At 49.3% G+C, this 18369-nt stretch overlaps 1 protein-coding gene across 1 annotated transcript in view; it reads left to right on the forward strand.

Annotated features, from left to right (window-relative positions):
• The first annotated feature begins 3710 nt into the window (after positions 1-3710).
• LOC121282004 (cathepsin E-A-like) overlaps positions 3711-18369 on the forward strand; it is a 73200-nt gene continuing 58541 nt past the window's right edge. The window contains exon 1 of the mRNA XM_041195316.1: positions 3711-4015. Within this exon, the coding sequence (XP_041051250.1) occupies positions 3711-4015 (305 nt within the window). The remainder of the gene's footprint in view (positions 4016-18369) is intronic.

Genomic DNA, 18369 nt, shown 5'->3' on the forward strand with positions numbered 1-18369 from the left:
CTTCCATCTACCGGACCCTGGAGCAACATGTTGCAGCAGAGGGTGGGCTGCTCGTCATCCACGCGGCTCCAGAAGGTGGGAGTTCTCCACGCAGCAACCTCACCCAATATTCGGACCATCTTCCAGTGACGTTGTCATGGGTTCAGATATTCTTCCAGGGACATCGCCAATGGGTTCGTGACCTCGAACTGCGGGATGGAAGGCAGCGGGATGGGGTGGGGCGTTAAAGAAGGCTGGGAGGACTGCATGTGTGGTGGGGGCCTAAAGGGGGGACTTTGTGTCTGGGGGTCCAGGAAAGGGTTTCACGGGGACTGTAGCAATGCAGAACGGGGCATGGAGTGTGGGGGGGGGCTTGTGGAAGGGCCATGTTGGTAATTGTGGTGAGGGTGGGGTGGGGGGTGGGTGGGGCGTGGTGGTTCAGGGAATGGCCAGGTGTGTGAAGGCAGGGTAGAATGTCCAGGTGAATGTGCTCACGTGGAGGTCAAGGTTACAGGGGACAGAGGGAGCCAGTAGGGTGGGAGGGTCAGAGTGCAACGGTGTCGGGTGAAGAGGCGGCGAGGGCTGTTGGTGGGAACATGGAGTGAGGCACGGACTCAGGGGTGAGCGGTCAGGAGGATGGCCGCCAGGTCAATGTGCACGAGGTTGGGTGGGATGTTTGGGCAGGAAGGGAACGGAACGTGCACACTCACCTGGACATTCTCAAAGGAAAAGGGTTCAGGTTGGAAGGTTATAGCGGGGAGGTCGAAGGTGATGCCGGGGGCAGGGGGCGGGTCAATGGTCATGGGTAAAGGACGTGGGTGACTGGGAGAGGGGAAATGGCAGGGGGTGCGCAGAAAATACGTGACAACTAACATACTGGTCAATTGGAAAGTAAGCAGAACTTGTGTTGGATGACAACAGATCAACTATGGTGGGTGAGTCTGTGGCTGGGTGGAGATGCAGGTCATCGCAGCTGGAAAGCTGAAAGGGGACCCCAGCAGACATACAGTATTGGCAATGCTCGGGACCTGGGATCTGAGTTTGGTGAATGAAGGCTCAGCGCGCGCGGGGAGTGCTTGCACGAGGCTCAGAAAGGCCTCATCCCTGCAGGATCAATCCCACCAGCTGTGATCAAAATGTCTTTATTTTATGTGGCTTATTACTTCTTGTAGGTGCTCCCTTGATGTTCGCAACAGGGGTGGAGGCAGCCTGCTGACTAGTTTGCCCTGTTCCTTTGTTGTCTCTGATAGCCATCCTCCAGAGAGCTGAGGCCTGGAGGGTCCCGGCTTCCTTTGGCTGTCCTCTCGTGGGCCAGCTGCTCCCTCTGTGGTGATTGACGAGGAAGCTGAAGGGGTCACAGGCAAAGGGGATTCAGACAACTTCTGTGTGGATGACCCAGTGGTGTCCAGCTGCTGCTCCTTGTCCCTTTGGGTGTCCCAAGGCCCTGGCCTGACTCCTTGAGGAGATGTGGCACCTGGAGGGAGGTCAAGGTGTCCCATCTCCCTCTAGTGTTGCCACTGCAAAAGCTCACCCATGGCTACCATGTTGGGCTGCAGATCTGCTCACATCGCCAGCAGAAACTGGGCGTTTTGCTGGACCAGTGTCTCCATGGCATCCACCACACTCCCCACGGAGACCTCGAGATCACGCATTTGTGGGCGCCATTTCATCAGAGAGCAGGAGAACGGACTTCCCAACACGCGTGCCACTCTGATGAGGGCCTCCTACACCTCTGCCTGATGTTGCTCAGCTTCTTGCTGACTGTCCACCATGAGTTGGAAGGCCGATTCCAGGGGCTTGGCATCTGACTCGGACCACACAAATGTCTCTTCCCCAGCTGTCCTCCGAGTACCGGGGAGCTCGGTTTCCTCCTGCTGCCGGCACATGTCCATGCGGTGACCACCAGATTGTGAGAACCTTGGTAATACCCGCCATGGGTGTTTCCCCTTTGTGGGACATTCTAGAATGAGAGGCCATAGTTTTAGGCTAAGGGGTGGTAGATTTAAATCAGAGATGAGGAGGAATTACTTTTCACAAAGGGTCGTGAATCTGTGGAATTCACTACCTCGGAGTGCGGTGGATGCCGGGACGCTGAATAAATTTAAGGAGAGATAAACAGATTCTTAATTAGTAACGGGGTTGAAAGGTTATGGGGAGAGGGCGGGAAATTGGAGTTGAGGCCGAAATAAGATCAGCCATGATCGTAATGAATGGTGGGGTAGGCTTGAGGGGCTGAATTACCTACTCCTGCTCCCAGTTCTTATGTTCTGATGGTATGTGCCCCTGGGTTGGAGGGTGCAGGTGTCTGCTGTGATGCCTCTACAGGTGAGCATCTCTCCTCTTGTCCTCTGTCCTGGCTCCTCGCTAGGCTGGGGCTTGTGCTGAAGCCTGACACGGAGCCTCACTCCTCGGGCCTTGGCCCTCTTCCTCGGGGCACCTGGAAGTGAGAGCTGAGTGTGAGTGACAGCATGAGCTGCCCCCAACATGGCGGCACATTTGACCCTCAGGTTTCTATACCATGGATGGATCCTTCTTGGGGTGGGGGTGGGGGGGGATGGTGGAGAGCTCCCTTTGCCACCTTCCCAGTCTCACTCCCCTCCTGCCAGCTCAACCACCCTCTCTTCGAACTCTGCCAGATGTGGCCGGCCCCCTCTTGTCTTCTCCCCTTCTCACCGGTTGTGCCTCATTTTCTCCTACTCAAAGACAGCAGGAAATTAGTTTGAGAGGAGTGGCATGTTGCATCCGTTTGAACTTTGCAATTTGCTTCAAGTCTCATACTTCCACTCGTACGATAAGCCTGCCGTTGTGGGGCACAGCATAACTGCTCTGCAAGTTGTCCAGAAGGGCTGTGGGCTCTCTCCCTCCCGAGTGTTGAGCCCATCCACATGCAAGGAGAAGGCTCAGGCAGGCAACAGGTTCGTGGGGGTTGCTGGAATCCTCTGCACCTAAGCCTGCTCCCATCACCCTACCCCCTTCGGTAAGGGTGCTCTGTATATTGGTGGGTGAAGGAGGCACCGTGATCGCTCCATCGTGGGGTGGATGCACTACAGTGGGGCTGTGAGACACGACTATTCCAATGCCATGGAGGCCTGTGTATCCGGACATACTGGTCCCCTTGTGGTTCACGTGACCAGCTGTGGGGTTTGTCACTCCGGCAGAGCGAACGAGGTCTTCCGTCCTCTGGCAGCATTGTATGGCTGACCCCTTCTGTACCGCCTGGGCACTAACGGCATCGACCATCTTGAGTCCGGGCAGGGTTGGCTTCCCTGCTCAACCTCCTCCTCCCATCAGCTGAGTAAAGTACATTCCCTTCAGGCCTGGACACGGTGTGGGAGGACGTGCAGGGAGGGGTCACTAAACTCGGGCAGCGGGACCATCAGCTCCCCTTCCAGACATTGCGGTGGTTCACTTTGACAGTGAGGATGTCCGGGAACCTTCTAACTATGGCACCTGGATCAGAGGGCGGGGCACAGACCTACTAGCCTACCCCGCCATGACAGGTGTCCTGAAATCCCAGGCTGAATAAGTAATGAGGCAAGGGAAGGAGGATATACCACGGGATTTCTCATCGGCCTCCGCAGCAGGAAGCTGCCCTTGTCCCCACCACCACCTGGATGGGAGAATTCCGCCCAGTGTGTCCTGTCTACAAGACACACTGCAGCAGTTCACCAAGGGTCCTCAATGTACCTTCCAAACCCACAACCTCTACCACCCAGAAGAGCTGTAGACAAATGGAAACGCCACTAACTGCAAGTTGCCCTCCCCAGTCACACCACCAACCTGACTTGGATCTATACCGTCGTTCCTTGACGGTTGCTGGGTCAAAACCCTGGAATTGCCTCCCTTTAAGATGCAGTGGGTGTGCCTACGCCACACGGGCTGCAGCAGTTCCAGAAGCCTGCTCACCACCACCTTCTAAAGGTCATTTTGGGGTGGCCTTACCAGCAGCGCTTACATCCCAAAACCGAATTAAAAAAAAACAAGCTGAGATTTTCCTGAAGACTCTACCTCCCGGTGCAGCTCACTTCTCAGACCAGTAGGTGGTGCTCATGGTCAAGTAAATTATGAACAGGCTAAACTGGGTGAAACAAAAACAAAAACAGAATTACCTGGAAAAACTCAGCAGGTCTGGCAGCATCGGCGGAGAAGAAAAGAGTTGACGTTTCGAGTCCTCTGTTGAAGGGTCATGAGGACTCGAAACGCCAACTCTTTTCTTCTCCGCCGATGCTGCCAGACCCGCTGAGTTTTTCCAGGTAATTCTGTTTTTGTTTTTGTTTTGGATTTCCAGCATCCGCAGTTTTTTTGTTTTTATAAACTGGGTGAAGTTCTGACGTGCTTCGGAACATCAAAAAAATTTTTGGACTGGGGAGGTGGTGGAGCTCCCTCTACAGGGGAGGCCATGGATATGGTATCTCTTTTCCACTTCCCTAACCTGTTCAATAAGTTGGAGGTATTTGTTACAGTGGGAGAGTGAAGTATGGACTAATACCATAACCCTAAAACAAAATGCTATAAAATTTCAGTAGGTCAGGCAGCAAGTGTGACGAAAGAAATAGCTAGTATTTCATCAGAATTGGAAAAAAAAAACGAGAGAGGAACAGGTTTTAAGCAAGTACAGAGGCAGAAAAAGAGGAAAGGAGAGAAGAGGAGGGAACAAAAGGGAGGTTCTGTGATTGATGAAAGGCAGAAGGGGTTAAATAACAAAATGGATGATGGTGAAAGGCAAAAGGAAGTGGTAATGGGACAAATAAAGAAACAATAGATAAGCCTAGAGTGATGTGATTGGGAATAGCAGAATTATCATCAACAGATGCCACCCCAAGCCTCATCAGCCTGAAACATTGGCCGGGGTTTTATCTAAGACAGGCAGGCAGGGCAATGGGTGCGAGAGAGGGAGCAGCAATCTCCCTGAGGCACGGAGCTGCCTCAGGGAGATTGAATGGATAATAAAACAGTTGAATAAATGATGTGAAAATTCATTTAAGCATGTCCCCTCATGTGGCAGTGTCACATGAGGTTGGGACATGTTTGTCAAGGTGGGAACATTTATTTATTTATTTTATAAAAGCTTCAGGAAACCTCATCCCGTCCATGGATGAGGTTTCCTGAAAAACGTGAAGGCCGCTTGGGCTCTTCGTCTGTCCACCCACCTTAAGGTTGGACAGGCCGTGTTCTTAACTACTTTAATTCGTTTTTTTGACGGCTTTAATAACAGCGGACTCCGGCGTGCACCCCCCGAATAAAATATCGCGAAGGCAAGCGGTGATGTCGGGATGCAGGCCCTACCTCATCAGGCATCATTTTACCGTGTCAGCATGTTGGGCCCACCCCCACATGCCGACCGGAAGATCCCGCCCGTTGACGCTGTTTCTCTCTCCACAGACCCGTGAAGATAAAACTGTTGAGTGCTTTTCTAGCATTTTCTGCTTATATTTCAGATTTTCAGCATCCGCATGCTTTGTGTGAAGTTAGTCGTATAAAATCCTTCTCCTTTCTCACTCTCTCAGCAAACTATAATAGTCAGTGATAAAAACAAAAAAACTGCGGATGCTGGAAATCCAAAACAAAAACAAAAACAGAATTACCTGGAATTACCTGGCTCGAACTCAAGTTCTGTCGAAGGGTCATGAGGACTCGAAACATCAACTCTTTTCTTCTCCGCCGATGCTGCCAGACCTGCTGAGTTTTTCCAGGTAATTCTGTTTTTGTTTTTGTTTTATAATAGTCAGTGACTGTGGTAAAGTGGAGTACCGTGTACCTTTAAGAGAATGCAAGTGGCCTAACTATGTGACAGTGCTGACCAATCAATGCACAGTGCGGGCTATTGGTTAACTGTAAGTCTATAGCTGGAGGTGGTTAAGGGAGCACGCAAGGATTTAGTGCTCTCCCCTCTGTTGCAATAAACAATTGCAGTTTGTTCTTGTGTTGGTGTCTCTCGGTTATTGACAGCGAACATCAACTAACAAGTGTATGTGAAGCTGTGCAATTCGAGTTTACTCGACTAGTGAACTCATAGACTCAAGACAGCAAACTGGAGATGAGGACCAAAGAAGCAAAACTGCAAGGCCCCCGAGTGAGAATTGACAAGACAGCTGAGCAAAACATTAGAAAGTGAATCTGTACTTAAGTTGTAAAATAGACAGCAATCGGAGCAGAAAGCAGTGTTAAATGGGGGAAAAAATCCCTGCAGAAACATGATCATGGGAATCCTGCCAAAACCCAGCACAGAAAAGCCGACAGCTGCAGAGATGGAGTTGAAATAAAAAGTGACTGCTCTTAAAGCGGCAATACGTTTAAAGAGGTACATGCAAGAAAAATGGCTACGGACAGAAAATTATAAGAGACCCCAGACAGAGAGCAACTCGGTGGAACGCAAAACACGAAGTGATCGACGGCAGTCTAGAAAGCCGCGGTAAGCCAAGCACCTGAATTCATCATTAACAGCGAAGCCTATCAGAAGCACAGCCCCCTTGCAGTGGTTCACGATGTCACAGTCCGGGAGTGTCGATCCATTCGACTCCATTTCAGACGACTGGTCTCAGGGTGTCGAAAGCCTAACCATTTTATTATTTTTTCACTGCCAACAACATCGCTGGGGAGGAAAAGAAGAGGGAAATTCTTTTGTCCACATGCGGGAGCAAAACGTACAGGCGGATCCGCAGCCTCACGTCACACAACACCCCCGATTTGAAGATTTTCAGCGAGCTAATAAAAATTGTACAAAACCACCTGAGACCAAAGCCCTCAGTCACTATGCAACGCTTCAAGTTCAATTCGAGGAACAGGCTTCCAGAGGAGACAATAGCTGACTGTGTGGCTGTTTTAAAGGCATTAGCTGAACATTGCAAATTCTGAATGTCCATTAGCGATATGTTGAGAGACTGACTGATATGCAGGGTTGGAGATAATACTATTCAAAAGTGTTTGCTGGCCGAAGCTAATCTAGACTTCAATAAGGCATTAGAATTAGCCACAGCTGTGGAGAGCGCTGTTAGAAATTCGGAAGCTACAAGAGCTACACAAAATGTCCATCTGGTAGGGTGGGACAGACCGGCAACAAAAGGTGCAAAAACATTGGACCCCATAGAAAGGCGGGAAATGCCCCCTGTGTACAGGGCAGTAAAAAGCAGCAATACCACCGTGAAACCCCACAAACTGAATGAGAGAAATGCATCCAGGCATCCAGTGGGCAAACAATTCAAACAGCACAAATGCTTTATCTGGCACCGCTATGGTCACATGAGGCGGCGCTGCAGAGATCGGCTGAGACAGCATTTCAAAGACAAAGGGAGAAATCATGACTTATGTTTCATGGAAGAGCCAGAAGAAATACAATCAGTCATCCATTCATTATATAACCTGAAAGTGGTTAGATCCGAGCCAATCCAAGCGGTGATTATAGTCAATGGACAACCTGTAAAGATGGAAGTTGATACTGGAGCATCGATGTCCATCATTAGAGAATAAGCATTCAGATACTTGATTATAGGAACCCATCCTTTAAGATTGGAAGTTATGGACACTAAACTGAGAATATACATGAATGAAGATATAAAACCGAAAGGGATGTGTCAAGTCAAGGTGCAGTATGAGGAACAGTCAGCAAAATTACTCCAATTTGTAATGTGAGGCAGGGGGCCAATTCTCCTTGGAAGGAACTGGCTGGGAGAGACAAATCTTGAGGGCCCGCTAAGTTCCCAATGGGAAACGAGAAGCGTTACTGCAGAAAAAAATGAGTGGGCGAAGACCAAACGGGGGAAGCCAGTAGAAGTGTTACACCGGGACAGAATTCAAGCTGAAGTTAGCATCCTTCAAAAAGAAACGTAAGACCTATTAAAGGACTTCCATGCACTACAAAATTCAATCAGCTCCCAATTTGTGCCTTGATAAAGATATGAAGAAGAAAAGGAAAAGTTAAATCTGTCTCTGGCCAAGCTAAGGAACGAATTAGCTGAGGAGGGGGAATGATATGAAATTCTTCAGGAAACTATTAATGAGAAAAGGAAAGAATTGGAAGAGCTGAAGCAGCAGCTGCGTAAAAGCCCTGAAGTTTTAAAGCTAGAAGGCCCTGAATTCTCAGAAGAGCTGCTGGAAAACCCAACTATTGAGCTCACTCACGTTCAGCTTGTACTTGAGTCTAACCCAGCCAATAGAGAAATTAAAGAGAAGACCGAGATACAGATCAGCGCGATCAAGAAAAGGGCATGCAGGAAGAAAAAGAGGAACTATTGACAATCCTTAAAAAGAAAAAGAATTGTTTTCACCGTATTACTTTGTGCTTGTTCTTTACCTGTTTCAGCTTGGAGTAGAAGGGCAGCAGGAGTGAACGTGACTGCACCCGGAAGATAATGAAATCGTCTACTGAGGAACCCAGTGGACAACTGTCCCCTGGAAAGGAGGTCTTGGAAAAACCAGCTGAGGCTGTTGAACTGCAATGCTCAACACATCCAAAAAAGCCTCCTGAGAGACTTGATTTATAAATAGTTGTGAACATAAATAGTTCACGTTATTAAGTTTGTCAACTGTATTTTTAAGAAAAGGGGGAGGGATGTGGTAAAGTGGAGTACCATGTCCCTTTAAGAGAGTGCAAGTGGACTAACCATGTGACAGCACTGACCAATCAATGTACAGCGAGGTCTACTGGTTAACTGTAAGTCTAGAGCTGGAGGTGGTTTGGGGAGCACGCAAGGATTTAGTGCTCTGCCCTCTGTTACAATAAACAATCACAGTTTGTTCTTATGTTGGTCTCTCTCTGTTATTGGTAGCGAGCATCAACTAACAAGTGTATATGAAGACATGTAATTCAAGCTTACTCGACTAGTGAATTCATAGACTCAAGACATAAAAGTGACCTAACCAAACATCTGTGAAGAATTCCAGTCAGGAGATATGCATTTTGAATATCGGGTGAGGTTGGGATTTGTCAATAGCCTCTTACGGTCTGCTGCTACCATATAATGCTGAGGGTATTGATGTAGACCTCAATGGGATCTGTCTCTATGCTGTCTATGCTAAGCAAGGTATTGAGACTGACAAGGGTTCTGGGTGAACGCAATTATATGAAGTTTATTACTAGCAACAACTATATACATGGACTGCAGCGGTTCAAGAAGGCAGCTCACCACCACCTTCTAAAGGGCAACTAGGGATGGGCAATAAATGCTGGGCCCAGCCAGCGAAGCCCACGTCCCCTGAATGAATAATAAAACATGCAGCTCCGCACAGGCCTTGGCCTAGCCTGGGTCCGAGCAGTTACATAAGCTTATTACTTGACTATATTGTAATGATTGCAGCTGACGTTATTCACTGAGCATGTCAAATCTAACTGATCCTAACTTTTTTTTGTATGAGGGGAAAACTACTAATCCCAGAAGCATCAAATGCCAGTAACACTTTTAGGGTTTTAAAATTAGAAGATTTATTAATGAGATGGAAAAAAAAAGTTTGAGCGCACAGTTAGCAAGTCTCACAAAACATTCTCCAAAAAGCCCCATTGGTCAGAACACACATGGAAACTACTTGGCAACAGCTCTCTTATAGATTTTAACCATGGAAGTCCAGTAATATTACCCAGGGCAAAACTTCAGTCACTTTAGGGAAAGATATTACCACCTGACTTCTCACTCCCTTCTACTCTGCTATGGAACCAAAGGAAGTTCAGAAACTGACTGTTTTCTGAAAACAAAGACTTTTCTGGCTTGAAACTGGGCGACTGCTTCAAATTCACAGCTTTTCTCAGCACAGAACGGGTTTCAGGACATCTCCCCACACAGCCACAGAACTCAACTAAACATCTCCCTTAAATATCCCTTTCCCCTTTGATCGTAGACTCCATTGTTCTGAGCACCACTCTGAACTCAATTTTAATAAAATATAAACATCTTTCATATTTTTCTATTGCCTCCACTTTCTGGTCAAATAAAATTTAATGACCTTCCCCTGTTTACCTATGAAGTCATTATAAGTTGTAAAAGTTCCTTGTCACTTCTAAACTTCCTTTGAAACTTCAGAGCTGAAAAGTCAAGTTCCTACTTATCTTGTAATGCAAATTTCAAACCCAACCTATTTACTCATAAAGTCAACGTGGCTGTGGTCTCTCCTAACAAATGCGGAAAGCACATTGACCTTTCATCTCTCTGTTCCCACAGATAAGCTGCCTTTATTAACCTACCCCCAGTTTAATTACACACACACACACACACTGACATCCTTCTTTACAGTATACCACCATGTTCCCAAAAGTATTAAAAAAACAACATCCATCTTCACAATATGCCTGATTCATAAGCTATACATGAAGTCTTACTGATACAGAGTCACAGACAGTGGTGAACATCTGCAGTGGAGTTCGCCGGCAATAGTGAACATCTGAGACTTAGCCTCCAGCCTTACTAACAGTGATGATCCCGCATCCTAGGATATTAAAGGAAATAGCTACAGAGATAGTGGATGCACTGATCGTAATCTGCTAAGAATTCTGGAAAAGTCCCAGAGGACTGGAGAACGGCCAATGTAACACCCACATTCAAAAAGGGAGGAAGACAAAAAACAGGTTAAAAAAAAACTATAGGCCAGTTAGCTTAACATCTGTCATTGGGAAAATGTTGGAGTCTATTATAAAGGATGTAACAGCAGAGCAGTTAGAAATACATAATCTAATCAAGCAGGGTCAGCATTGGAGTTTAGAAGAATGAGAGGTGACCTTATTGAAACATATAAGATTCTTAGGTTGGGTCGTTAAATATATTCAAGCCAGAAATAGACAGATTTTTAATCAATAAGGGAATCAAGGGTTAAGGGGAAAAGGCAGGATCTCATTGAATGGTGGAGCAGACTCGATGGGACGAATGGCCAACTTCTGCTCCTACATCTTTTGGTCTTACAGTCATAGTGATGTCACTATGCCGCTTCTTAAAGGTACATGTCACTGTCTGCATTGACATGCATATAATATCACAACAGGATTCAAACAAAAAATTACCAGGATCGGGTTAGGATTCACCTCTGTCTGGTTTCACATTGGGCAGCCTGGTTGAGTGCTGGGTGATAGGAGGGCTGGCTGCCAAGTGAATGTGCTGATGTGGTCTTCACATCAAGCAACTGGCTGTCTGGAAATTTCTAAAACATATGAAAATGAGGCCACATTTTCAAAAGCTGAAATTTGTTTCTTCAACTGTTCTGCGTTATGAAGGAAAAGTACTTATTACTTTTCAGCACCTGTCAATACACTCGAGGTAGAGCTGGCCTTGAGTTTTTTAATGCTTTGACCCCACTGAGCGCAATGTTATATTTAACGGCCCAGCTATTTTATTTTATCAGCACTAAAGGAGTATATCATATAAGAAAACTAAAAGAAAGATTTGTATTCATTGAGCACTTTTAAGATTTCAGGATGTTCCAAAATGCTTTATGGTCAATTAAGTACTTGTGAAATGTAGTCATTATTGTAATGTAGGAGACACACAGTTAATCTATGCACAGTAAGCTTCAAAATACAGCAACAAAATAAATAACCTTATCACCCATTTAAGGTGCTGGTTGTGAATTAAGTATTGCCCTGGCCAGCTGGAGAATTCACCTGCTCAGCCTCGAATAGAGCGTCTCATGGGATCTTTTCCACCCAGCTCAGGCAGCAGACCTTATTTTAGCATGTCTTCCAAAAGATTGCACCTCTGACTGCGCAGCCCTCCCTCAGCACAGCACGGAGTGCCAGCCTACATTATGTGCCCAATTCTCAACTCCAAAGCATGATCCTTATGTTAGACAAAGCTTTTTGACCATCAGCAATTGCGGGTTATTTGGTTTCTTTGAATAACCTGATTGAATAAAATCTTCGCCTGTTGCCTATTGGAACCTGCCTTACACCAGAATGTGATTTTAAACATCATCCACTTCCTATTACCACCTGGTTATAAAAGGAAAAGCATGATTCCAAGTGAAAATCTAGAAAGAAAAATAGGTAAATTCCCAGCCTAGGAGAAGACATGTTAGGGGCACTTTGTTGACAAATACATGAGGCTGAGTTTTCCCTTTGGCGTGTGGGGGTAGGCCCTACATGTCCGCGTGTAAAATGGCATCCTGATGTCACCGCACGCCATCGTGATATTTCACTGGGTGGGTGCGCGATGATGTCCAACTCGCGTCCGCTGTTAATTAACAGGCCAGTTAAGGCCCTTGAGGTGCCAATCGATGCTGATTTTTGGCGCCCGTGCGATCTTCGGCTTGGCGCACGGGCGCAACGGACAGGGGGTTAGGCGACGTTTGTATTAACCTCATCCACTTGTGGGATAAGAAGGGTCACTGGGGTCGTGAGTGTGCACAGTCAAGCATTTATTGTTGAAAGTTATTGAAACTTGCCTGTGTGATCTGCAGTGCTTCAAAACGTATCCCAGCTGCTTTTTCCTGGACTCTTAACCTTCTGCAGTGAAGAATCTTTTCCTGGCCTGCAGGTTTCAGGAAGCCTTCCCGTAGCCTGGGAATGGGAGCTGATCTGTCCACTGGAGGCAGCTCCTCTGAGGAGGGAGGGAGGGCTAGAAGGAGGAGGAGGCCAGAAATGCACATTCAGCCTCCAGGGGAGCCACCTTTGGGAGGACAGGCGCAGGCACAAGGGGCGCAGGGCCAAGAGGTTGTCCAAGGTGGAAGGGGCTGCAGAAGACGCCACTATCCTGCTGCCAGGGTTTACAGGCAGCGAAGCAGCTACCTCAATATGACTGAGGTGCAGTGCCGAAGGAGGCTCCACCTCTCAAGGGAGACGGTCAACTTTATCTGTCAGATGATTGGCCCTGAGATCTCCCCGAACTGTGTGGGTGGACACCCCATACCAGTGGCTCTGAAGGTCACAGCTGCCCTCAACCTCTATTTCCCGGCTCCTTCCAGGGCTCGGTGGGTGACCTTTGCAGTGTCTCCCAATCAGCTGTCTACACTTGTGTCAAGCAGGTTACAGACGCTCTGTTCAGACGTGCATTGACCTTCATCCACTTCCGCTGGGACCAGACAAGTCAGACACAGTGAACCAGAGGCTTCACGGCCATTGCTGGCTTCCCCCGTGTCCAGGGTGCTATAGACTGTACACATGTGGCCATCAAGGTGCCAGCAGGTGAGCCCGGTGCCTTCGTCAACAGGAAGGGCTTCCACTCCATGAATGTGCAGATAGTATGTGACCACAGGATGCTGATTCTACAAGTCTGTGCAAGGTACCCAGGCAGCTCCCACCACGCCTACATCCTCAGACACTCCCAGGTGCCGGGGCTCTTCAGTGCTCCAGCCCGGCTGGATGGATGGCTGCTGGGTGACAAGGGCTATCCCCTCAGAAGGTGGCTCATGATGCCTCTCCACCATCCAAGAACAGAAGCTGAGCAGCGCTACAATAGGATCCACGGCACCACAAGGGCTGTGGTGGAGAGAGCCATCGATCTTCTCAAGCTGCGCTTCTGATGCCTGGTCTGCTCAGGGGGCGCACTCCAGTACCCCCCAGTTTGTGTGTCTGTGATAGTGGTTGCATACTGCGCTCTCCACAATCTGGCACTGGAAAGGGGGGATGCAGTGGACGATGAAGATGTTGATGCAGTGGCTGCGGCAGCACATGATGAGTCCAGCAGTGAGTCCAAGGATGAGCATGAACAGGGAAATGCTGAGGGGGTAGACGCTGTCCTGGGCATACTCCAGGGAGGGAGGGACACCCGGGAGGCTTTAATCCAATGAACATTCAGCTAGCGCACCACAGATGGACCTACAGGACAAGCCTGGGCTGTAGGCTTAATACTCAACACCTGAGTGCAAAATCTGCCTGGTTAGGAACATTAACTAAGGTCCTTGTTAATAAAGATGAATGTCCAATAAAGCACTCATTACAGTTTTGGAAACCATATACATGCAGAATAAAAGAGGCACCCTCAGCCATGGTGACATATCTGAATTTATTCTGTCATGCAAACCAGCTTTTCCAAAAAAAAGGGAATAGTGTTATCCAAAATGAACAAATCATAAGGACCTCATCGCAGGCCAACACAAAAGCACCAGTGAAATACCCGTGGTGTCCCTAAGTGCCTTATGCTTTTGTTTGTGGGTGCTACGTCTTGGTGCTGCCCCATCGCTTGGAGTAGCATCTGAGCCAGCCTGCTGACTCTGCTGTCCTGTTGGCCTCGATGACCTTGGCGGTCGTCCTCTGGCCTGTGGAGCCTGTGCTGGCCCCACCTGGGAGGGAGCTGCCAGTTCCACAGCTGGCATCTCCACACTTGTCGCAGCCTCACCAGATGTAACGGTCACTGGGAGAGGGGCGGAGGAGTTGGTGCCCTCATCCGGAGTGCCCTGAGAGGAGCCCACAGCGGTGACAGGCAGCTGCTGCACTGACATAAGGTCGCTTCGGACCTTCCTCCTCACTGTGGATGGATGGGCACCGAGCTGGGACACTTGATGGCCACACCATCTCCCACACTGGCACTGACCAGCTGAGGTCAATGCTGATGTAAGGGCTTGCTGGTCAGAGCACATCCCCAGGAAGCCCTGGTGGGTCTCCTGGAGTAGGCTCTCCAAGAGAGTTGCGACTCTGTCCATGGAGGACACATGGTGCTCGGACATGAGGCTCATTCCTTCAGCAATCGTCCACGTGGACTTCCCCACCACAGAGACCAAGCCAAGCATAGCCTCATGTATCTCCCCCAGATGCTCCCACACAATCGGCCACATTTCCTGCACCTGCTGCATCGCGGACGACTCCAGAGGCCCATCATCAGGCACCGACTGAGCATGTGCCTGGTCCCCTGCTGTCCTCCAACTGCTGCCTCCATGGGCACTCTCTGTCTCTGCCAGCTCCTCCAGCGACTGTGAAGTGCCCTCACCGCTGTGCCCCAGGACACTAGCCGTTGCTCTAATCCCCGTCGAGGTGCTAGTATCTGTGCTGGTGCCTGCCTCGTAGAAATGGTGTGACGCTGGTGAGACTTCAGGCCCCTCAGGTGAGAGGGGGGTCTCTGCTGCTCCTCCTCCCGGCCCTGCTCTGATGATGTTGAAAGGAAGAACAAGGACAGTGGATCACTTCGCGGGGAGACAATGACAAAGTTCATCCCCGTCCCCCAGATCATTATGCGCCCATCCTTCCATAACCAACGGTCCAGCAATGTTGCTAAATTAACTAATTTAACATTCAGCAGTGCTCTGGCTGTTGGGAGGACAATGCTGACCTCACTGTTGGGCATAAATACCTGGCCGTGCCACCCCAGCCTCACCGACACCAGTGGACCTGGGTGCATGGCGCCTCTCCAGATCCAGGGCCTCCTGCTCGAAGCAGCTTAGTATGGTGAGCTGGGCCTGGCCACCTCCAGTCCTCACACACTCGGCCGCGTTATGAACATTCTTCTCCTGAAAATGAGAGAAGACCATTGATTTGTGCAAATTGCACACGGACTCTGTTCACGCTCGGCCCACCCCAACCAGAGTGGGACATCTCATTGCTCCAGTGCCCCCTCACCCCGCTGCTGCCGAACACTCACACAAAGATGCAAGGCCTGTTCCCCACCCCCACACCACCTCCCCTTGGCCACATGCTGCCTACATCACATTAGGCACCACACGGTATATCCTTCCAAAGCAAGGAGGCGCAAGCACGTGGAGCGCAGAGGGCAGCAGATGGTTTGTTGCCACGTCACCTTGAATCTCCCCTCCCACCATCTCACCACCCTGACTGGGACATGACCTGGAGGTCTAACACAGCGCCTAGGTACAGCTCCTCCAGGTTGCCCCCAAACCAGTCATGTGGGACTCAGTGTAACACATGCTGCGGGGGCAAAACCCATCTCCTCATCACCCTCTCAGGCTGACCTCAGCATGGGCAATATCTGCTGGCCCACCCAGCTAAGGACACATGTTGTCAATGACTCAATGCTGTCACTACATTCGGACTTGAGGTGGTGTGGGTGGAGGGGGGAGCAGCAAGGGCGGGGGGTGGGGGGGTGGTGGGGGTAAGCTGACCTGCTGGGTGAAATGCCCAATGCCAACATGGTCCTCACCCTTCCTGAGAGCAACTAATCATTGAAGCACTTGTGACACTGGATCCAGGTGCGCTGCTCCTCATCGCGGGAGCTCACCACCTCCGCCACCTCCTCCCATCCTGGGGGACCAACACCTCCCGAGGAGGTGCACCTCGAGGAGGGCAGCAAGGCAGTCATCGGAAAAACAAGGGGCACACTGACCCCCCCACCCCAGCCTCCAGCCTGGCCTGTCCCGCTGGACTATCCTCCGGCCTGGTCTGACCCACTACCCTACCCTCCAGTCTGGTCTAACCCACTGCCCTACCCTCCGGCCTGGCCTGTCCCCCTGCCCTCCCCTCTGGCCTGGCCTGCTCACCAGAAGCCCTCCGGTGAGCCCTTCCTCCTGACATTGTGAACAGCCTTGCGAAGGCTGCCAGCGCTTCTGATAAACAGGCCGCCGGATCCAATGGCGACCCGGAGGTCTGTGCACTCCCACTGCCGCCCGCCCACTCCCGCTATCCTCGGGGGTGGGGCATTACGCTGGGCGGGCCTTCATTGGCCCGGCTGCGTAAAATGGCGGCAGGGACCCGATCACGGGCAGCGATTGGGGTCCGGACCCACCCACACCCGCGCCTGCTCTGCCCCCACCCCCCACCAAACAGAAAATTCAGCCCATCATATTCAGTGGCTTAGATAAGGTAAAGGTGAAGCAGGATAATAGATGTATAGGGTTAGCTTTCTGAGGATGTGCTGTTGACAGGGAATCCTGCCCACAGGCTGTGCATATCCAGCAGCGACTACTTTTAATTAATTCTTGGAATATGATTGTTGTGAGGAAGATCCAGCTATCTTATCCCTAGAAGGCGGTGGTGAGCCGTCTAGTGAACCAGTGGTGAAAGTGTCCCCCACAATGGGTAAAGAGCTCCAGGAATTTGACCCAGCAATGATGAAGGAATGGTGATGTATTTTCAAGCCGGGGTAGAGTGCGACTCAGAGGGGAACCTGAAGACGTTTCCACATGTGTCTGCCGCTGTCCCCCTCAGTGTTGGAGTTTATATTTTTGTGAGATGCTGCTTCGGGGGACGATTTGTGATCAGAAATTCCAGCTACCTGCAGCCCCCAGCTGTGAACTCCTGCTGACACCTGAATACTCGGGTTCTGAGGTGTGCACGCTCAGACCTGTCCTAGACTTCCCTTTCCCGTTCAGAGTGTTAACTGACCTACCGCAAAGGTCCAGCGTGTTTCTTTTTAAATTTCAGATTCGAGGCAACGTGTATGTGATTATTTTTCACTCAGGCTTAAGGGTGAGAGATCGAAAAGTGGATCAGCAGGCCTTTTGAGGCCCACAGAGAATGTAAGGTGACCAGGATCCAGAGCCCAACTATTAGTCCCACTGGACAGGCCTGAGATGGCTGGGCGAATGGTAAATATTTATTGAGCGATCTACAGCCTCACACTGGTAAATAGAGGCTGGATCATTCCACATTCTGTAGTATATAACAATGAGTATTTGAACTGGCAACTCAACTACTTCAGTAAATCTTTTACTTTTTTGGTCCCAAGCCCCACTTATCACAGGGCGGTTGATTATTTTACTGGGTGTAACTAATACACCTTTATATCACTGATGTCATGTCTCACCATGATTAATGCTAAAGCAATGTGTTTTTTAATTGGTTCTGACCTAACAAAGAGATGGCGCTATCATAAAATTTGCCTGAAAATCCTCAAGTTGCCCATTTCAACAAAGCCGTGCTGATCGTTCATACAAGGCAAAAAGTTTATTTGATTTCCTTTTGACTTTGCACTCTTGGGGTTGGTCACTGTATCATTTTCCGGTCCATACTGATCCAGAGCCTTAAAAGAAGGAGAGTCGTGCTGAAAGGATACAAGTACCTGAACCTGCCTATATTCAACTAGCTGGCCCTGATCTGAAACACAGTATGAAGTGGATAATCCTTGCTCTTTGTTGCCTCCCTCTTTCAGAGTGCTATAAAAGGTAAGAAAACAGAAGGTTTTCTTCAGAAATTATGCTGTCGATATAAATCGGTGTAGGAGGACCAGACCAGACCAGAGTGCCTAAGCATCAATTACTTCACCGCTTCATAATTTCAGCTTTGCTTTCGGCCTCATAACCAGCCTAAGCCTCATGGTGTATTTGGTTAACAGCCCACCAGGGTCACCTCCTATGACTCTCCTCTGTCAAGAAACAGGGGCTATAGTCTCAGGAGAAGGGGCCGGCCATTTAAGGCTAAGATGAGAAGGAATTCCTTCACTCCAAGAGTTGTGAATCTTTGGAATTTTCTACTCCAGAGGGTTCTGGATGTTCGATTATTGAGTGTATTCAAGAATGAGATTTTTAGGCACAAAGGCAATCCCGGGATATGGGGGTAGGATAGGAAAGTGGGGTTGAGGTAGAAAATTCACC

This window comes from Carcharodon carcharias, chromosome 9 (genome assembly GCF_017639515.1).
Source record: "Carcharodon carcharias isolate sCarCar2 chromosome 9, sCarCar2.pri, whole genome shotgun sequence".
Taxonomy (NCBI): domain Eukaryota; kingdom Metazoa; phylum Chordata; class Chondrichthyes; order Lamniformes; family Lamnidae; genus Carcharodon; species Carcharodon carcharias.